A 21726-nucleotide genomic window follows, 5' to 3' on the forward strand; every position below is an offset into this window, starting at 1 on the left:
ACAATCACCAAATTACTAATATCAGTCAAACTGCAATGTATTTTTTATAAATCATTGAAGTTTAGGCCATAAACAAAGTTATTTTCAGCCCGGTTATTTTCACAATAAATATAAAGTCGTAACTCGGTAATATTTTACAATTTCGCTATAAAAAGGGTGAAATTGGACACAATCCATTTAAAGCTTAATGAAAGTAATATTTAATTTAGTTACCGGACTTCCTTAAAGATTATACAGGCCATAAAATGGGTTGAGTCCAAAAAAATTATTTATTACTGAATACTATACAATAATCCACGATTATATTATTTTTACTTAATTGAAGGGCTTAATGTGAAATAATGACAAGCCTCAAAAAGGTAAAAATGAGATATTTGACTTCAAATATGTCCACATACCCTATGGGACTATAGTTGGCAACAATTTATTAATCAAATTTAGTGATGAGCGTAAATTTACACAATTTTACCAGTAAATTTACGGGTAAAATTAAAATTTACTTGAAAGCTATCAACTTCCTGTCATGGCCGTCATTAACTTGATTAAAGTTAAAGGGTGGTACAGTTTTAAGTGTCAATAATTCACCATTCGATAGCCAATCAAAAAATAAACACTGAAAACACTGAAAACAGCTTTAAAACACTAAAAACAATCTAGATTTTTAAGAAATACTCGAATTTTTAGCACTGAGGTGTCTAGAAGTCAATTTAATAGTAACCAAGCTTGGAATGACATTTTAAGTGTATGGAGAGTGTAAAAATAGTTTTTTAAGTTTGCTAGGTCAATAACTTGATGAAGATAGTCTTGAAACTCAATTTTCCAAGCTTAAAGCAGTTTTGAAGCACTAAAAATAGTCCAGAATTGAAAAGCAAAGTAAAAAGCACAAAAAGTTAGTTTTCAAGATAATTTTTATGAATCTAATGACAATGTCCTGTATCTTAGACTATTTTCAAGACTAAGATATTCAAATTAGTTGAGTCACATTTTGGTGTTCAAGTCAATTTTTAAGGTTTAAATGTATGTAGTAAAAAATTCTAGAAAAAGTACTTTTTTATGTCTACAAGTCAATTTTCATTTCAAGTCTCTCGATTTGTATGAAAACTGGTTACAAACACAATTTTTAAGCTTCTGAAATCAATTTTTATCTTTTCTAAGTCAATTTTCAAAACTAAAGTCTTTCAGTTTGTTGGAAACTATGAAAACTGGCTACAATGAAATGTTTTAAGCTTCTTAAGTGAATTTTCCGTTTTCAAGACAATTTTTATTCTGAGATAATTTCTTTTTCATCGTAAACAATGAAATTAAAAAAGACTGTAATTTTTGAAAAATATCCAGAGATGTAGAAAATAAGGCAAAAACATGAAAACCATCTTCCTGTATCTACGCTACTGGAGAAGGACTGTATTTCCTTAGGAAGCATTTTTCAGGAAAATGACATAATGCATGTCAACTTTGATTGGTGAAATATTGACATTTAAAACTGGACCACCCTGTATAGAAGTTAAATTAAATATTGGGTCATAATGAAGAAAAAGGAGTATACATTGTGGAACTATTACGTAAAAAGCTTTTCGAAGGGAAAAAAATATGGAACATGCCAATTTAGTAAAATAATAAAGTTCCAGAATAACGCAGCAAGAATGGTTTTATTAATTTAATAATAGTCTCAATAGTCTATTTGACCTGGTAAACCTAAATATTTATTATACCGGTAATTTACCAAAGAAAATTGCCATTTATAAAAAATTGTTTATTTATGAAATTTTTTTTAGCAAATTCCCGGTAATTTATCAAAAAAATTGCAAAATTTGAAAATTAAAAAATAATTCGTTTTTTAATCAATCAATTAGTTGTACCAACCATCCAATAATTCCAATATCAATCCAAATTAAAGTTTAATGTACTTTTAATCATTAAATTTGGATGTCTTGGAGAAAAATGACGCAAAACTAAAGAGATTATTATTTAAACAATTTGTAATTTACCCGTAATTTACTGGTATCCACACTAATAAAACTAGTGAAAGCTTTAGAAAAATCATATTTCAGTAAAACAATGTGATTTGTCATTGTTTCGCATTAAGCCCTTCAATTATTATTATTATTATTATTGACGGATCAGTCGCCCAAATTTGATTTGTACGTGGTGTAACCGTTCGGCGTCAGCAGTACCGGAAAGTGCAACTGCGCTGTGGTGGTCATATCAAAAACAATCTGAAATAAAAGTCACAAAAACAGAATTTTTGGATTTTGGTTGGTACATTTTACTGTAAAATTGCTACGTCGAAATAAATGACGTAGATGCAGAAAAATGGTGAAGTTTTGTTAAATTGCCATAGACATCTACAAGTATCTACCAAGATTTTGTAAAACTAGCATTTGCTTCTGAAATTGCTTTGAAAATGACCAAATTCTCTAAAAACTAAGTTTTGACAATGAAACATTAAAGACTTCAGCTCTATAAACCTGGCAACACTGCTACCAACCCAAAGGCAGTGAAATGATCTTGATTTTCGTGTATTCATTAGCATGAACGTGAAAATCATTCTGATTTGTGACGAAAACTTAGTTTGATATTCATTTCCTACTGTATTGGTGCAATCATGTGTTTTCAATCATTTAGATTATCTGGAAGTTAATCAGACTCTTATAATTCTTTTTCAACCACAATTTAAATCTGTTACACTTATAATCAGCTTTAAAATCATTCAAAAAATATGTTCTTTAAGGTATAAAATAAAATGACTTGCCAGACATTAAAAGATTAAATGATTAAACAAAGACAATAAAACCCATCAGTACAGTGATAAACAAAAAACCATTAATTCCAATTAATCCCACCAGTTAATTTTATTACACATTGTAAACTTGTTTCAGTGTAACAGCTGGTCAATTTATTCCCTCAAAATGCAACTCAAACAGTTCAAACATATAACAAGCAACTAACCTCAATAAAAGGAAAAACACTTTCCTGTTTCTGGGACTCAAAGTATCTGTCAACATCGTAATGTAGCTTGTATCTTCCACAAGGGTTATCAATGTTTTTGACAAAAACGAAGCAGTACCCTTTGGTGTCTGTCAAACCTTCATTAACATACGTCCATCTGCCATTGACTAGTTTGTATAAGGAAACTAATAAACTTGGAACTGGACAGCCCTGGACAGTATCTGTCACTTGAGTGGAAATTCTTGAGTCCTGTTCCGATCATTTGAGTAAATATGTTGTAATTTTGATGGTTTAGTACCTTTAAGGTGTTGTTTTCTGTTGTGTCCTCTGATTCTTCACCCATTTCCTCCAGGTTAATTTCTCTGATTTCCAGTTGATTTTCATCCTGGGATTCTGTGGCTTCATTACTACCCTCATCACCTGTATTAATTATACTGTCATCAGCTACATTTTCCACCTTATCATAGCTGTTATTAGCCTGTTTCTGGAATTTCATATCAATTAAAATGAAAATTTAAACTGGATTATGTAAACATACAGTTTTAGGAATATTTCCAAATATCTGAGCAGCCTTTTGATGCCTTATAGTGCAGGTATGTTTGAGCAGGCTCAACCTATGTGCATGCAAGGTTTTCTGACAGTAAATACAGTAAGCTCTGGTCGGTTGTCCTTTAACACCTTTCAGCCACCCTAACCATTTACATTTAGTCACTAAAGCCACCCAATTTGACTTGGTTTACCCTTAAAGTCAGACATGTTCTCCCAAGCGGGCCGATAGGTTTGCCTGTAGTACTTAGAGTATTTGCCCCTCACCAGAGTACCCTCAAAGTTGTAACTTCTCATGTCAGCTTCAGAAATTTCCACCTCAGTAGCGGGAAGACCCTCCAACTCCACATCTTCGCTCAAAACCGTTTCGACGTGATTACTTTCGGGGCTGGGCAGTTTAATTAAGTGGAAAGGTATCACGTTCACTTCACTCAGCTCAATATTGGATGTCTCACCATCTTCGCACTCGATTGTTTCCTCGAATTCCGATATGTCGTTGCTCTCAGACATTTTAAAGCTTCCGGGGTCGGATGGTTGTGTTATGTTTAATTCATAACAATGTGCAATTTATTGTTTATCTAGATTTCTTTTAAAGTAATAACAAACACAACTAAACAATATATTTAAAAATTGAGGTTAAGGTAAAAAGTTTTGACATTTTAGTGTCACTGTCACAAACAACTATGTGACATGACAGATCATTGACAAATGAAATGGTTGTATGTTGTATCAATAGGCGCTTTCTTTCTAATCTAAAAATCACATGACACCATAATTTTAAAATCACACGGTGGTCACGTGACTTTTGAATCATAACGCGTTTGGACTCGAAATTACAAACCAAAAGAAAAGGGCTAATATATCTACTTATTAAAAAATCACTCTTATTACAAAGTGTTTTATTTCTTTGAAACAGTAACAACCTGAAACACACTTTGACTTATGGCATTACAAAAACACAAACACTTTCAACTACTAGACTATAAACCCAGAAACTATCACTTTTTCAGCAAAGACTCATCCTGCATGGATAATTGTCCCAATTTTTTACCGATACGTTCGTGAATGTCCAGAAACTTGGCCACGCACCGGTCAATGCAGACAGCTTCACCTTTGGCGATTTCCGAATCCCCATACACGGGAGCAATACACTTTTTGTGACAGGCCGCCGTCATCCTATTGTACATATCGGCCATCATTTCGATCTCGAGCTCTTGGATCAGTTGCAGGTTTTGCTGCTCGGTTTTCGACATGGTGTTTTTAAGGGGGTCGGTTTAAGCGGACGAGAACTTTCTTTGGCTCGCTTCGTATTCTCCTACGTTGGCTGCTCGCATGCGTTGTTTCGATTTCATGTTCTCATAGCGCTGTTTTTCGATACTCTTCTTGGCCAAGTAGAACGAAGATAAACCGCCAATTGTACAAATTGTCCTGAAAATTTGTTGGTTTAAGGATGAGTGAAGGTTGAGGTTATGATACTTACCAACCAATCCAAACTTTGGTCGTTTTACCAAAATACATACTTTTTGTGCTGGTTTTTATAAAATTATTGCCTACACATAGCTTTTATTTCTCAAAAAAGTAGGTAAACCTTCTTTTTTAGCGTGTATTTGTGACACTAATTTAAGGTTAAGGTTATTTCATTTCAAACGTCAATGTCACATTGGTCAAAGTAGTAATGTGGTAGAAGTAGTAAGGGGCGTGTTAGCTAGAAAATTAAAACAAAAAACAGTATATTACTAAAATGTACATTCTACAGGACATCCCATCCCATGGCTTTCTCAACCGCCAATTTCCATTTAGAATATCTGACGTCACGTTCGTCGTCGTTCATTTTAGGCGTCCAGACGTCACAAGGGATATCCATGCGATTGGTCAGATCCCAAAGGTCTACGGCCGCTCCCGCCACCATGGCCGCCCCCAGAGCCGTGCTCTCAGCCATTGAGGCTTTGACTACTTTGACGCCCCCCAAATCCGCTTGTAATTGCATCAAAAGTGAGTTAGCGGTCATACCGCCATCGACCTGATATTAATATATGTTTCGAAGGAGTTCATAATCATCATCAGGATTCATCACCTGTATTGAATTCAAATGAGATCCGTAATCCTTATTCATAGCCTCCAGAATGTCTCGAGTTTGGTAACAAACCGCGTCCAAAGTGGCCCTAACAATATGGCACGCCTTGGTATCTTCAGATATACCTACAATGACACTGGATACCAGAATGAATTAATTGAGAGAAAACAAACTGTAGAGTGTGTGAGCTTTACCCTCGTGCCTCTTGTTGCCAATAGGGGGCGTATAAGCCGCTGAAAGCAGGTACAAAGTATACTTCTCCCGCGCTCTCTAGTTCTGCCTCCTCGGCAATTTTTTGTGCGTCCCCGAAAGAGGGCAGCACGTTCATGTTGTCCTTGAGCCAGTTTAAGGCCGCACCCGCTATGGCCACCGACCCTAAACCATATCTGTTTAAAGTTTCAAGATAAGAAGATTAGGGTGAGCATCAGACCTTCTAAAGCGTAGATTGGGGGAGTTTTGGGACCCAACTGGTACGCCACTGTTGTTATCAGTCCATGGGAGCTGCTCACTTTATTCGTGCCAGTGTTGTACAAGAGGAAACAGCCTGTACCGTAGGTGGCCTTGGCCTATATAATGACATTTAATTACGCCATCTATTGGTTCAATGTAAAGACTGTTGATAGGGGGAAAAAACTTTACCTGGCCTCTTTGTAGACATTGTTGACCTAAAAGGGCGCTTTGTTGATCACCTACGCAACCAGCTAAGGGCACTCCCTTTAACGAGCCTACTGCAACGTTGCCGTATACCTCCGAACTGGATTTGATTTTAGGTAAAATAGCTGCAGGTATTGAAAAGAAGGTTAATAGCACCGGGTCCCATTTTAAACTATCGATATTCATCAACATGGTCCTGGAGGCGTTGGTAACATCAGTAATGTGCAGTCCACCTTTAACGCCTGCAAGCAGTTTTGTACGTGTTTGTTAAGGGGTTATGGTACCACTAACCTCCAGTTAGGTTCCAAATAAGCCAGGAATCCACAGTGCCGAATAGACAATCATTGGCCGCCACTGCTTTTTTGACATTTTGCACGTTATCAATCAACCATCGCAATTTGACAGCGCTGAAATACGGCGATATAGGCAATCCGCAAAGTGGTTTTAGGTAGTTTTTGTTTTTCGTCTTGTTCGGTATTTTTTCTAGCAATTGATCGACAGTGGCGGAGGTGCGCACGTCCAACCACACGATCGAATTGTACAGGGGCTTTCCGGTGGATTTTTCCCAAACTAGAGTAGACTCGCGCTGATTCGTCACACCTGATAGAAAACCCAACAATGGTATTTTTTTCCTGACTAAACTATGAATGAATCAGTAATAAGAAAATTACTTAAGAGACAATTAAACTACAATAGATTACAGAATTTTGACGCCTTCTAGCGTCCAAACGGTGTTATCAATCAGCTCATGGGGGGACATTTTTAGAAAGCTTGAAATCTGCTCTATCGTTTGTTTTCTATGATATTTTGACGTAACTTGTCAAATAAGGGAGTTATTTAGGGTCAAAGCAACGAGTGTCACAAAATATGTTATTTTATGGTGAAGGAACTTTGACGCCCTCTAGCAGCCAAACGACGTTATCAATCAACTCGAGGGGGGATATTTTTGGAAAGCTTCAAGTCTGCTCTATTTCTTGTTTTCTATGACATTTTGACGTATCTTGTCTAGTAAGGGAGCAATTTAGGGTCAAAACAACGTGTGTCAAAAAATCCATGATTTCATGGTAAAGGAACTTTGACGCCTTCTAGCGGCCAAACGGTGTAATCAATCAACTCGAGGGGGGATATTTTTGGAAAGCCTGAAATCTGCTCTATTTCTTGTTTTCTATGACATTTTGACGTAACTTGTTAAATAAGGGAGTTATTTAGGGTCAAAGCAAGGTGTGCCTCAAAATATGTGATTTTAGGGTGAAAGAATTTTGACGCCCTCTAGCGTCCAAACGGTGTTATCAATCAACTCGAGGGGGGATATTTTTGGAAAGCCTGAAATCTGCTCTATTTCTTGTTTTCTATGACATTTTGACGTAACTTGTTAAATAAGGGAGTTATTTAGGGTCAAAGCAAGGTGTGTCTCAAAATATGTGATTTTAGGGTGAAAGAATTTTGACGCGTTCTAGCGTCCAAACGGTGTCATCAATCAGATCATGGGGGGACATTTTTAGAAAGCTTGAAATCTGCTCTATCTTTTGCTTTCTATGATATTTTGACGTAACTTGTCAAATAAGGGAGTTATTTAGGGTCAAAGCAACGAGTGTCACAAAATATGTGATTTTAGGGTGAAAGAATTTTGACGCGTTCTAGCGTCCAAACGGTGTCATCAATCAGATCATGGGGGGACATTTTTAGAAAGCTTGAAATCTGCTCTATCGTTTGTTTTCTATGATATTTTGACGTAACTTGTCAAATAAGGGAGTAATTTAGGGTCAAAGCAAGGTGTGTCCCAAAATATGTGATTTTAGGGTGAAACAATTTTGACGCGTTCTAGCGTCCAAACGGTATTATCAATCAGTTCATGGGAGGACATTTTTAGAAAGCTTGAAATCTGCTCTATCGTTTGTTTTCTATGACATTTTGACGTAACTTGTCAAATAAGGGAGTTATTTAGGGTCAAAGCGAGGTGTGTCCCAAAATATGTGATTTTAGGGTGAAAGAATTTTGACGCGTTCCAGCGTCCAAACGGTGTTATCAATCAGCTCATGGGGGGACATATTTAGAAAGCTTGAAATCTGCTCTATCTTTTGCTTTCTATGACATTTTGACGTAACTTGTTAAATAAGGGAGTTATTTAGGGTCAAAGCAAGGTGTGTCCCAAAATATGTGATTTTAGGGTGAAACAATTTTGACGCGTTCTAGCGTCCAAACGGTGTTATCAATCAGTTCATGGGAGGACATTTTTAGAAAGCTTGAAATCTGCTCTATCGTTTGTTTTCTATGATATTTTGACGTAACTTGTCAAATAAGGGAGTTATTTAGGGTCAAAGCAACGAGTGTCACAAAATATGTTATTTTATGGTGAAGGAACTTTGACGCCCTCTAGCAGCCAAACGACGTTATCAATCAACTCGAGGGGGATATTTTTGGAAAGCTTCAAGTCTGCTCTATTTCTTGTTTTCTATGACATTTTGACGTATCTTGTCTAGTAAGGGAGCAATTTAGGGTCAAAACAACGTGTGTCAAAAAATCCATGATTTCATAGTAAAGGAACTTTGACGCCTTCTAGCGGCCAAACGGTGTAATCAATCAACTCGAGGGGGGATATTTTTGGAAAGCCTGAAATCTGCTCTATTTCTTGTTTTCTATGACATTTTGACGTAACTTGTTAAATAAGGGAGTTATTTAGGGTCAAAGCAAGGTGTGTCTCAAAATATGTGATTTTAGGGTGAAAGAATTTTGACGCGTTCTAGCGTCCAAACGGTGTCATCAATCAGATCATGGGGGGACATTTTTAGAAAGCTTGAAATCTGCTCTATCTTTTGCTTTCTATGATATTTTGACGTAACTTGTCAAATAAGGGAGTTATTTAGGGTCAAAGCAACGAGTGTCACAAAATATGTTATTTTATGGTGAAGGAATTTTGACGCCCTCTAGCGTCCAAACGGTGTTATCAATCAGCTCATGGGGGGACATTTTTAGAAAGCTTGAAATCTGCTCTATCGTTTGTTTTCTATGATATTTTGACGTAACTTGTCAAATAAGGGAGTAATTTAGGGTCAAAGCAAGGTGTGTCCCAAAATATGTGATTTTAGGGTGAAAGAATTTTGACGCCTTCTAGCGTCCAAACGGTGTTATCAACCAGCTCATGGGGGGACATTTTTAGAAAGCTTGAAATCTGCTCTATCGTTTGTTTTCTATGATATTTTGACGTAACTTGTGAAATAAGGGAGTTATTTAGGGTCAAAGGAAGGTGTGTCCCAAAATATGTGATTTTAGGGTGAAAGAATTTTGACGTCTTCTAGCGTCCAAACGGTGTTATCCATCAGCTCATGGGGGGACATTTTTAGAAAGCTTGAAATCTGCTCTATCTTTTGCTTTCTATGACATTTTGACGTAACTTGTCAAATAAGGTAGTAATTTAGGGTCAAAGCAACGAGTGTCACAAAATATGTTATTTTATGGTGAAGGAACTTTGACGCCCTCTAGCAACCAAACGACGTTATCAATCAACTCGAGGGGGGATATTTTTGGAAAGCTTCAAGTCTGCTCTATCTTTTGTTTTCTATAATATTTTGACGTATCTTGTCAAGTAAGGGAGCAATTTAGGGTCAAAACAACGTGTGTCTTTGTCAGGAACTCGGCCGGATTAAAGTCAATTATTTTCTAGGAAATGCCGGTAATTTGCAAAATCACTTTAGCCAGGGGTAGGTTAGGTTAATTGATTACGTAAAATTTTCAAATTAAGAAATATTAATTACGCTAAAATTAGCTTAGTAATTTCCGGTCACTTTACCAACTGCTGCGATGTCATTAACGCTGCCCCCCATTGCGATCAATTTGTCAATAGTCTTCTCAATGCATTTGTTCACCACCGATAGGATTTCCATAGGGTCCTGTTCCACCCATCCCTCTTGAGGGCATATTTGCCCTAAAGACTGCTGATGCGCAGCTACCACTTCCGTAGTTCCGGCCCTAAAAACCAAATTGTTATAGAGGGCGCCACTGTACTAGTTTTGTTTGTTTACTTACTTAAACAATATAAAGCGGGCACTGGACGTGCCTTCGTCTATGGCACCAATCAGAGGACCCATGCTGATGTGCTCCAGGGGCAAAATTGTTACCGAACCTGCTAGATTTTTACATAATACACTCTTTTACAACCATTTAGTTTGACATTAAGATTCGCTCTATCGTTTGATTGTTATGGTTTGTTTTTCGAATTTTTGGGCGATAAGACTGCGATTAAGCTGGATTTTGACTTTTATTTACGCTTATTAATGTGTAGCAATTAAAGCCAGCGTCACACTATCGGTTTTTAGTATTTAGTTGGCAAACTGGTGGATGTGAGAGAGTACGAAAATACACTTTGTTATTGTCCGAGGTGGCCTTGAAGGAAAATAGCGCGACAGAGACAGACACTGTTGCATTACTTGTCTCGTTACAATGGTGTTAGCTAACTGATTCTAAATTTAATCACCATTACTTGTTAGCTTTGGTCAAGGTTTACCTGCAGAAATTAGATGTTGGAACGTCACAAAGGTGTCGCCACCAGTTTAGACCTGCAGCATCAAATAACGTCAAAAACAACATCAACTCAAATGACTTTTCTACCTGCTAAAAGCCTTTAAATCGGGCGGGTTTGTGGTAAAACCCAAACGCGTCAAAACATATTAAAATCCAGTTAGTATGCAAAATTTACGGCAAAAAAGTCAAACGGATACAGGTCAGGTGGGCGTCCCTGCCAGTATGTTCAGGTTTTCCCCTCTGGGGTACGAATGTCATAAAGTATCGTTATATTTACACCAAGAAAACGGTTATTGACTGCCTCAGAATGATTATGATTGCTCTATGGTGTTTTTCTGTTAAATGTGCAAAGACAAAAATGAAGATATTGATGATCAGAAAATCTCAATGGTCGCGTGACCAACTGTCAAGTGACGTCACATCAATTCAATTCAAATTTAAAATTGTCTCTATCTTTGTGTTAGTTCTCTCTCTTCTTCTCGTTGGATTCTGGTGGACATTTTTGCTTATGGAGCCTTCCAGTAGTATTTACTCTGTGTCCCAGGAAAAGTGGCAGTGACGTCATATATGAAATTCACTTCTGTCTTAGATTAATTCATAAAATTTTCTTTGATCTTTTCTGTGTGATTTATAAAGCATTGTTTTTGTTAAACATTTCGTTTTCCACTTGGAAATTGTCCATCAACCCAACAATGAGCTCTCTGCTGCTCGTATTTACTGTAATATCATTTTAACTTGAAGGTATTTAGGTATAAACAAAGCTAATTTTCAAAATTCTAGATTTTTCACAAAAAAAAAGGTTTTTTTAAAAATTCTAGTTTTTAATTTTTCAAGATTATTGCAAATTCAAGATTATATTCAACAAAAACTAGAATCAACTTTCACGACCTCTAGCGGCTTAACGGTACAATTTAGAGCTGTCTGCTTAACGTCACGTGATAGCTCCATTCATTAGCTTTATTTTGTTATACGATGTGTCTATACAGAATGTTTCAAATTACCGAGTTATGGAGGAATTTTTGGAAAAGTGCACGAAATTTTGACTCAAATTTGTGATTTTTGGGCCTACTATACTAACAGCCTCCGTACTGGATTTTGTTCAATTAAAGTGAGCTTTTTAACTAATTTCAAGTTGGGGAACACGATGCTGACGTCCATTTTGCTCTGAAAAGCACAGTTTTGGAGATGATTTTGAAATTATGGCAATTTTGACAGTTTTTAAAGCGTGGCACCCTTAAAAACTTACATTTTGACAAATGACACTCCAAGTTACATTTCGTCCACTAACCTAAAGTTATTTAGACAGTAAAAGACAATTTCTAAAATTCAAAAATTTTCCAAAAAAATTCATGGGGTACCCCCTGTAAAAAATGTGCGATACTCAGTTTTTTATTTTTCAAGGTCAAATGGGGCCCTGTACAAAAAAATGTCATATTAAGTAAAAAGTGCCTCCCATCGAGGTGTATACGTGGTAAAAATTTCACACCCCTAACTCAACTCGTTTTGGAAATATTCGTGAAAATACCCGAAAAAAAATCATCAACTTTGACGCCCTCTAGCGTCCAAACGGTACACCTTAGCCTGGTCCGGTCAATGTCACGTGATAGCCCCATTTATTAGCTTTCTTTTGTTATACGATGTGTCTATACAGAATGTTTTAAATTACCGAGTTATGGACGAATTTTTGGAAAAGTGCACGAAATTTTGACTCAAATTTGTGATTTTTAGGCCTACTATACTAACAGCCTCCGTACTGGATTTTGTTCAATTAAAGTGAGCTTTTTAACTAATTTCAAGCTGGGGAACACGATGCTGACGTCCATTTTGCTCTGAAAAGCACAGTTTTGGAGATGATTTTGAAATTATGGCAATTTTGACAGTTTTTAAAGCGTGGCACTCTTGAAAACTTACATTTTGACAAATGACACTCCAAGTTACATTTCGTGCACTAACCTAAAGTTATTTAGACGGTAAAAGACAATTTCCAAAATTCAAAAATTTTCCAAAAAAATTCAGGGGGTACCCCCTGTAAAAAATGTGCGATACTCAGTTTTTTATTTTTCAAGGTCAAACGGGGCCCTGTACAAAAAAACATCATATTAAGTAAAAAGTGCCTCCTGTCGAGGAGTATACGTGGTAAATTTTCACACCCCTAACTCAACTCGTTTTCGAAATATTGGTGAAAATACCCGAAAAAAAATAATCAACTTTGACGCCCTCTAGCGTCCAAACGGTACAACTTAGCCTGGTCCGGTCAATGTCACGTGATAGCCCCATTTATTAGCTTTCTTTTGTTATACGATGTGTCTATACAGAATGTTTCAAATTATCGAGTTATGGACGAATTTTTGGACAAGTGCACGAAATTTTGACTCAAATTTGTGATTTTTGGGCCTACTATACTAACAGCCTCCATACAGGATTTTGTTCAATTAAAGTGAGTTTTTTAACTAATTTCAAGCTGGGGAACACGATGCTGACGTCCATTTTGCTCTGAAAAGCACAGTTTTGGAGATGATTTTGAAATTATGGCAATTTTGACAGTTTTTAAAGCGTGGCACCCTAAAAAACTTACATTTTGACAAATGACACTCCAAGTTACATTTCGTGCACTAACCTAAAGTTATTTAGACAGTAAAAGACAATTTCTAAAATTCAAAAATTTTCCAAAAAAATTCATGGGGTACCCCCTGTAAAAAATGTGCGATACTCAGTTTTTTATTTTTCAAGGTCAAATGGGGCCCTGTACAAAAAAATGTCATATTAAGTAAAAAGTGCCTCCCATCGAGGAGTATACGTGGTAAAAATTTCAAACCCCCTAACTCAACTCGTTTTCAAAATATGGGTGAAAATATCCGAAAAAAAAATCATCAACTTTGACGCCCTCTAGCGTCCAAACGGTACAACTTATCCTGGTCCGGTCAATGTCACCTGATAGCCCCATTCATTAGCTTTCTTTTGTTATACGATGTGTATATACAGAATGTTTTAAATTACCGAGTTATGGACGAATTTTTGGAAAAGTGCACGAAATTTTGACTCAAATTTGTGATTTTTGGGCCTACTATACTAACAGCCTCTGTACTGGATTTTGTTCAATTAAAGTGAGCTTTTTAACTAATTTCAAGCTGGGGAACACGATGCTGACGTTCATTTTGCTCTGAAAAGCACAGTTTTGGAGATTACTTTGAAATTATGGCAGTTTTGACAGTTTTTACCCGAAAAATAAATCATCAACTTTGACGCCCTCTAGCGTCCAAACGGTACAACTTATCCTGGTCCGGTCAATGTCACGTGATAGCCCCATTCATTAGCTTTCTTTTGTTATACGGTGTGTCTCAGAATGTTAACTACACTTAAATCTAAATAAAATTTAAATTACAGCTGGAAAAAATTCGAGAAAACTGCCATCAAATGTCAGCTCAATTAGTTGATAGTATAGTTTGTTCAATATCATTTTAAAGACATTGCAAGAAAACGCATTATTTTAGCTTACAATACGAAGAAACTCATTAGACATCATCTTCCCCATTGATTGCATCGTCAACCTCAAATTACCCCAGTGATTTAGGCAAATACGCAAGAGAGAGTGAACGGAAGTGTGACGTCACGCGTCCAGCCTAAGAATCATATATAAAACCAGCTAGGGAATCCTTAGTAGCGACAGTCTGTGGTTGTTAACAGTTAGAATGGTTGAAATCGGTTTAATTAACGGCCAATGCGAGGCAAAAAGCATCACCAACGGAAATGGGGTTCAAGCCGCCGTGACGCAGTTGGCTTTACCCAAGTGTCATTGCGTCAAAGGATCAGAAGTGTGCTCCTACCACGAGTCAAGAGTGAAACCACCTACCAGAGAAACCCTCATCCCGGAAATGACCAAAGCCTACAAGTCCCTATTGGGTGCACTAGGGGAAAATCCGGACCGAGAAGGTTTGCTGAAAACCCCCGAAAGAGCCGCCAAAGCGATGCTGTACTTCACCAAAGGCTACGACCAGAACCTGGAGGAAATCCTCAACGACGCCATCTTTGACGAAAACCACGACGAAATGGTGGTGGTCAAGGATATTGAAATGTTTTCAATGTGCGAACACCACCTGGTGCCCTTCTACGGGAAAGTTTCCATAGGGTATTTACCTTCTGGGAAGGTGCTAGGGCTCAGCAAACTGGCCAGGATCGTTGAAGTGTACTCCAGGAGGTTACAAGTCCAGGAGAGGTTGACCAAACAGATTGCTGTGGCCGTACTGAAGGCGGTACAACCGAATGGGGTGGCTGTGGTTGTTGAAGGATCGTAAGTTGATAAAGTTGATGTCAGAAACAGTTTTAACTAATTCAATTTTTCAGGCACATGTGCATGGTTATGAGGGGAGTGCAGAAAATCAACAGCAAAACTGTCACCTCCACCATGCTGGGGGAGTTTAGAGACAACCAGAAAACCAGGGAGGAGTTTCTCAAATTGGCCTTGAGCCACTAAATCAGTTGTAAAAACTAACTTATTTATTGTTATTATTATTATTAATATTTATGTTAATCTGTAAATATAAGGCTGCATTAAACGAAGTGTGATATTATATACAGTATGACCTTAGTTTTTTTTTGTTGATGTTCTAAAGCGTTAAATTAACTAATAAAAAAAAAACTGAAATAAATTACGATGATTGCTATGCCAACCCTGACATAGGTATTTCACAATAATTATTCTTATCTGTTATTATACTGACATAATATAAAGATAAGTTTAATTATTTATTGTTTCTCGTAAATACACAGGCACAGAGGTTATAGTCGTACACATATACAGCGAAAATCAAAGTAAAATACGTGACGTCACCAGAAAAATACGTCACTTTAAGAAGAGATGATTATGAGATAAGTTAACGACCAAATCACGTCAGCTGTAATCCTTTCCTGTTAGCCATCAGTTTTGTAATCTGGGTATTACGAGTAGTCACTGTTATTTCAAGAAATGTGGACCAATTATCAGGACAGGAATTGGTAAAAAACCGTTCAGTTTAATGTAAGCAGAAAAATGTCAAGAAAGGAACATGCAACGACCCAACCACGTCAGCTACAACCAATCAGAGTTATTGTTATAAGCAGGATTTGAATAACCTGATAAAAGAAAGAAGGAAAATTAGGACTTTTTTTATTTATTATTAATTAATATAGAGACAATTAAATTGAAATGTGCAATAAAAAACTGGTAAATACGGACGTTGCATATCGATTGTATGAACATGATTAAGGTTAACGATAAGCCACCAAACGAGGAAAAACCATACCATACTACCTGTTTTGCTGTAATGGGTTGGATGGTGCAATACCCACGTAACATTAGTAGTTCAAAAAATTGAAAACATAACCGGAAACGGATGTTTTAATGGCAATGAAATTGCTAGAGCAGGATACATAAAAAAAATCGTTTTACCAAGCAAATTTCCCAATTACGGCCCTGTGCTGTGCTGAAGTGTACATTGAAAATGGGCGTGACCTAAATTGACCACGCCCTTCGCCCTTTCGACTGCTTTAGAAGCTTCTGTAATGTTCTGAAATCGTTTTAGACCACTTTAGGAGCATTGAAGGTTCTGGAATGCTTTAGAGGCATTTGGAAAAACTTTTAAAGTGTTTTGAAATCTTCTAGAGCTTCTAGAGACTAGTTGAAGAGCATTTGGAATCTTCTAGACTGTTTCGAAAGACTTTCGACTGCTTTAGAAGCATTTTGGAGTTTCTGTAATGTTCTGAAATCGTTTTAGACTACTTTAGGAGCATTGAAGGTTCTGGAATGCTTTAGAGGCATTTGGAAAAACTTTTAAAGTGTTTTGAAATCTTCTAGAGCTTCTAGAGACTAGTTGAAGAGCATTTGGAATCTTTTAGACGGTTTTGAAAGACTTTCGACTGCTTTAGAAGCATTTTGGTGTTTCTGTAGTGTTCTGAAATCTTTTTAGTCTACTTTAAGAGCATTGAAGGTTCTGTAATGCTTTAGAGACATTTGGAAAAGCTTTTAGAGTGTTTTGAAATCTTCTAGAGCTTCTAGAGACTACTTGAAGAGCATTTAGAATATTTCAGACTGTTTCGAAAGACTTTTGACTGCTTTAGAAGCATTTTGGAGTTTCTGTAGTGTTTTGAAATCTTTTTAGTCTACTTTAGGAGCATTGAAGGTTCTGGAATGCTTTAGAGGTATTTGGAAAAGCTTTTAGACTGTTTTGAAATCTTCTAGAGCTTCTAGAGACTAGTTGAAGAGCATTTGGAATCTTCTAGACTGTTTCGAAAGACTTTCGACTGCTTTAGAAGCATTTTGGAGTTTCTGTAATGTTCTGAAATCGTTTTAGACTACTTTAGGAGTATAGAAGGTTCTGGAATGCTTTAGAGGCCTTTGGAAAAGCTTTTAGACTGTTTTGAAATCTTCTAGAGCTTCTAAAGACTAGTTGAAGAGCATTTGGAATCTTTTAGACGGTTTCGAAAGACTTTCGACTGCTTTAGAAGCATTTTGGTGTTTCTGTAGTGTTCTGAAATCGTTTTAGACTACTTTAGGAGCATTGAAGGTTCTGGAATGCTTTAGAGGTATTTGGAAAAGCTTTTAGACTGTTTTGAAATCTTCTAGAGCTTCTAGAGACTAGTTGAAGAGCATTTGGAATCTTCTAGACTGTTTCGAAAGACTTTCGACTGCTTTAGAAGCATTTTGGAGTTTCTGTAATGTTCTGAAATCGTTTTAGACTACTTTAGGAGTATTGAAGGTTCTGGAATGCTTTAGAGGCCTTTGGAAAAGCTTTTAGACTGTTTTGAAATCTTCTAGAGCTTCTAAAGACTAGTTGAAGAGCATTTGGAATCTTTTAGACGGTTTCGAAAGACTTTCGACTGCTTTAGAAGCATTTTGGTGTTTCTGTAGTGTTCTGAAATCTTTTTAGTCTACTTTAAGAGCATTGAAGGTTCTGTAATGCTTTAGAGACATTTGGAAAACCTTTTAGAGTGTTTTGAAATCTTCTAGAGCTTCTAGAGACTACTTGAAGAGCATTTAGAATATTTCAGACTGTTTCGAAAGACTTTTGACTGCTTTAGAAGCATTTTGGAGTTTCTGTAGTGTTCTGAAATCTTTTTAGACTACTTTAGAAACATTGAAGATTCTGGAATGCTTTAGAGGCATTTGGAAAAGCTTTTATACTGTTTTGAAATCTTCTAGAGCTTCTAGAGACTAGTTGAAGAGCATTTGGAATCTTCTAGACTGTTTCGAAAGACTTTCGACTGCTTTAGAAGCATTTTGGAGTTTCTGTAGTGTTTTGAAATCGTTTTAGACTACTTTAGGAGCATTGAAGGTTCTGGAATGCTTTAGAGGCATTTGGAAAAGCTGTTAGACTGTTTTGGAATCTTCTAGAGCTTCTAGAGACTAGTTGAAGAGCATTTGGGAGCTTCTAGACTGTTTCGAAAGACTTTCGACTGCTTTAGAAGCATTGTAGGTTCTGGAATGCTTTAGAGGCATTTGGAAAAGCTTTTAGACTGTTTTGAAATCTTCTAGAGTTTCTAGAGACTAGTTGAAGAGCATTTGGAAGCTTCTAGACTGTTTCGAAGGACTTCCGACTACTTTAGAAGCATTTTGGAGTTTCTGTAATGTTCTGAAATCGTTTTAGACTACTTTAGGAGCATTGAAGGTTCTGGAATGCTTTAGAGGCATTTAGAAAAGCTTTTAGACTGTTTTGAAATCTTCTAGAGCTTCTAGAGGCTAGTTGAAGAGCATTTGGGAGCTTCTAGACTGTTTCGAAGGACTTCCGACTACTTTAGAAGCATTTTGGAGTTTCTGTAGTGTTTTGAAATCTTTTTAGTCTACTTTAGGAGCATTGAAGGTTCTGGAATGCTTTAGAGGCATTTGGAAAAGCTTTTAGACTGTTTTGAAATCTTCTAGGGCTTCTAGAGACTAGAAGAGGCGTGTTAAAGAAGAACAAAAGTACTTGACTTGACCTCTCGTCATCTGAGGGTCGCCACTGTCAAGAATATGGAAGAATTTTCTATTAAATTACGTAATATACACACATTCACAATTTATATGCACACGCACTATAAAACTAGTTGTTAATCGCAAATAATTGCAATTATAGTGCACATTGCTACTTAACCTTGACTTGGATTTATCCAACTTATAGCTGAACTGCGCATACACACGGAGCACCTGGTGGTTCCTTCCTTGATTCAACTTCCCCGACAAAACTAAAAAAAAAATTCAGGGTCGGATTTTAGACTAATCGGAAAGGTTATTACCGTTTTTTTCGCGCAAATACCGAAAGTGGCAATTAAATTGATTTTTTGTGTAAACGCGGCCTTGTCAAATCACAGGAAGTACCCGACCAGATTGATAATCTCTGTGCGTTTACTATAGTTGCACCATCTATGATTTGTTTGGCAAACTTTTACAAAAACCCCCTTGAAAACCCTCAAAGATTTTTTATACGTGAAGGAGGAGAATTGCACTGCAAAACAAGGTCTCCAATTAGCATAGATGACCGAATTCAGGGTTTGTTACGCTTCGAACTCTTCAAACCGTATTAATTACCAGAAAAAATATATAGTGGTGAATCACAGTCACCATTCCGTACAGACTAAACGGTCGCAATTTTTGCGAAAAAAAAAACCAAAAAGGGCGGGAAACCACCACAACTGGGGGGATACAGTTTTCCCGTAGCCCGTTCTCGTTCACTCTGTTTCTCAGTTCGCTTTCGGACACGGTGGGCACGTAACACGTCGCCGTATATCCAAACCACGTGATTTTCAACAACGGTGATTGTTTCACCACCCTTTTAATTAGTTAAACCTTGAATACTGCAAATCGGTATTTCAAAGCAGTTATGGCGGCCACTAACGGTTCGGGTGGTCAAAAACCGCCCCCCTTTCATTCCCCAAAGAGCGCCTGGGCCAATTTGGAGGATGTGGAACCGCCTGGTACACCCAAAACTCCTCGCACCTCCACAACACCAGGTGAGCGCAAAAATCTAACATATTTTGTTGTATTCAGGTTAATGACGAATGTAAACTTGAAATGCTGCAGCATTCTTAACCATTTTAATGGTAACTTAGTTTATTTATGAAATAAATTTGACAGATTTGAATTGAATTTCAGGTCACGAAAATTGCACTTTTCACCACGATTTAGAACTGGACCATAAGCCACCAACAAGGGAAGCCATGATCCCGGAAATGACCCGATCCTACAGGTTGCTACTGAATTCCTTAGGGGAAAATCCCGACCGTCAAGGTTTACTTAAAACCCCCGAAAGGGCGGCCAAAGCTATGCTTTTCTTCACCAAAGGCTACGACCAAAATTTGGAGGGTAAGTGTCTCACATTTCAAGCCTTTTCCCCAAGGGTCAGTGTAATTAACTGCATAATGCTTTTAGAGAGGGATCGTTAAATTTTAGGGCTCGAGAGTCGTAAAAAGTGTTGATGGATTGTGTCCCCATCCGGATTAATGTATTGTTCTAAGTATCACTCTAAAAAATTTTTCAAAAGGGCTCATCACAGCCCTATACAAACACTAATTTGATTTGAAGCTCGACGCTCTGGTAATTGACCTGGCGCTAGTTAAATTAGCCCTTCGAGTGCCTTTATCATCGTTTCAACAAATTCTATCAAACCTTCCCTGTACATAAGCCACTTACTGATATTACGAGAGAGTAAAGAGCTAATTTCAAAGTCTAAAAAGGAACGTATCGACCCTACTACACCCATATCCGAGTGTAAATCAAGGCTTTTCGACTGCCCCTCGTAATAATGAGAACAAAGATTCCCTTCTTGGAGAAATGGCAGCGGTAATGCTGGAGAAAAAGTCGGAAATCCGTTTCTATGGAGTCGGCACGTAGTTAAACCGATTTAGAGATAAAGTTGGGCCACTTCACTTCCAGATTGCTTTTTCTTGTGTTATTAAAGGGCCTGAGGGAATTGGACTCCCTATCGTAGGACCTGGAGCACTTCTAATTGCTCAAGTCATTTTTGAGAGGTTATTAACACTTGGGAGACTTTCCTTAAAAGCAATTTTCCACTTGTCTAACCGTTTCCTGGCGTTTAAGCTTGAAAGCACTTTGTAGTTTTACAATTTTATAGAAATACTAAACGACGCTATCTTTGACGAGGACCATGACGAAATGGTGGTGGTTAAGGATATTGAAATGTTTTCAATGTGCGAGCACCACCTAGTGCCCTTCTACGGAAAAGTCTCCATAGGGTATTTGCCCTCTGGAAAAGTGTTAGGTCTAAGCAAATTGGCGCGGATCGTGGAGATTTACTCCAGAAGGCTCCAAGTGCAGGAACGACTGACCAAACAGATTGCGGTGGCTGTACTGAAGGCTGTACAACCTAATGGAGTCGCTGTCATCGTTGAAGGAACGTAAGTACTGATCTTCTTAATATACGGTGTAAACGCACTTTACCATAACACTTATGCAACTCACCATACACTGACCGAGTTTATCTCGTTTTCAGGCACATGTGCATGGTAATGCGTGGTGTGCAGAAAATCAACAGTAAAACTGTAACGTCCACCATGCTGGGGGTGTTCAGAGACGACCAACGAACCAGAGAGGAATTCCTCAAACTCGCTTTGGACCATTAAACGACCAATTTATTATTTTAAAGGATTTAAGTGGATAGAATCAGGGATGAAATCCATCAGGGTTAATGAACGTTGAAACCCTCTTTTGTTATCATATTCAGATTAATCTATTAAACGTTGTCCGACTTGTATTGTATAGTAGCTTATATTATACTAATAAGCATATTTTATGAACCATATAATATTATCTAGTACAGTATACTATAATGTAATCTCTGTGATATCTTCAAAAAGCGATTATATACAAGACAATCGATTAAAACGCGGACCCAGGCACTTGTTACCGGAAAATGACACGGAATATAAAGGGAAACAAAATAAAAAGTGGTTTTCTTTCATACTCAAAAAAAAAAAATAAGTGGCAACGCAGCGTAGAACCGGCAATACTGTACTAGAATGAC

At 37.2% G+C, this 21726-nt stretch overlaps 6 protein-coding genes across 7 annotated transcripts; 2 read left to right on the forward strand and 4 right to left on the reverse strand.

The window, feature by feature from the left end:
- Positions 1-21: 21 nt before the first annotated feature.
- LOC145735015 (uncharacterized) lies at positions 22-4148 on the reverse strand. Its single transcript, XM_081988707.1, has 5 exons — positions 3687-4148; positions 3485-3636; positions 3245-3430; positions 2947-3195; positions 22-2213 (listed from the first exon to the last, which is right to left on the reverse strand). The coding sequence occupies exons 1-5, from the start codon at positions 4000-4002 to the stop codon at positions 2118-2120; spliced, it is 999 nt and encodes a 332-aa protein (XP_081844833.1). The 5' UTR covers positions 4003-4148; the 3' UTR covers positions 22-2117.
- Positions 4149-4376: 228 nt separating this feature from the next.
- On the reverse strand, positions 4377-4745 carry Tim10 (translocase of inner membrane 10). Its single transcript, XM_081988710.1, has one exon. It carries the CDS (start codon positions 4743-4745, stop codon positions 4491-4493), a length of 255 nt encoding a protein of 84 aa, XP_081844836.1. The 3' UTR covers positions 4377-4490.
- Positions 4722-5141, reverse strand: LOC145735018 (uncharacterized). The gene is made up of 2 exons (XM_081988711.1): positions 4973-5141; positions 4722-4920 (listed from the first exon to the last, which is right to left on the reverse strand). The coding sequence occupies exons 1-2, from the start codon at positions 5008-5010 to the stop codon at positions 4767-4769; spliced, it is 192 nt and encodes a 63-aa protein (XP_081844837.1). The 5' UTR covers positions 5011-5141; the 3' UTR covers positions 4722-4766.
- A 64-nt stretch (positions 5142-5205) lies between these two features.
- LOC145735014 (glycerol kinase 3-like) lies at positions 5206-10649 on the reverse strand. 2 transcript variants are annotated; one of them, XM_081988706.1, is made up of 8 exons: positions 10244-10649; positions 10008-10186; positions 6512-6820; positions 6206-6453; positions 5997-6132; positions 5761-5941; positions 5567-5702; positions 5206-5512 (listed from the first exon to the last, which is right to left on the reverse strand). In XM_081988706.1, the coding sequence occupies exons 1-8, from the start codon at positions 10303-10305 to the stop codon at positions 5243-5245; spliced, it is 1521 nt and encodes a 506-aa protein (XP_081844832.1). In that variant the 5' UTR covers positions 10306-10649; the 3' UTR covers positions 5206-5242. The 2 variants fall into 2 exon arrangements, with proteins under 2 accessions (XP_081844832.1, XP_081844831.1); XM_081988705.1 differs by having other exon boundaries at positions 6206-6462; positions 10244-10647.
- Positions 10650-14384: 3735 nt separating this feature from the next.
- LOC145735016 (GTP cyclohydrolase 1-like) lies at positions 14385-15315 on the forward strand. The gene is made up of 2 exons (XM_081988709.1): positions 14385-15026; positions 15080-15315. Exons 1-2 carry the CDS (start codon positions 14428-14430, stop codon positions 15207-15209), a joined length of 729 nt encoding a protein of 242 aa, XP_081844835.1. The 5' UTR covers positions 14385-14427; the 3' UTR covers positions 15210-15315.
- A 4100-nt stretch (positions 15316-19415) lies between these two features.
- Positions 19416-21454, forward strand: LOC145734772 (GTP cyclohydrolase 1-like). The gene is made up of 4 exons (XM_081988384.1): positions 19416-19696; positions 19839-20048; positions 20818-21100; positions 21196-21454. Exons 1-4 carry the CDS (start codon positions 19567-19569, stop codon positions 21323-21325), a joined length of 753 nt encoding a protein of 250 aa, XP_081844510.1. The 5' UTR covers positions 19416-19566; the 3' UTR covers positions 21326-21454.
- Positions 21455-21726: the final 272 nt, after the last annotated feature.

Source organism: Ips typographus, linkage group LG10 (assembly GCF_016097725.1).
Source record: "Ips typographus isolate SLU linkage group LG10, UJ_Ityp_2.0, whole genome shotgun sequence".
NCBI classification, from domain to species: Eukaryota; Metazoa; Arthropoda; class Insecta; order Coleoptera; family Curculionidae; genus Ips; species Ips typographus.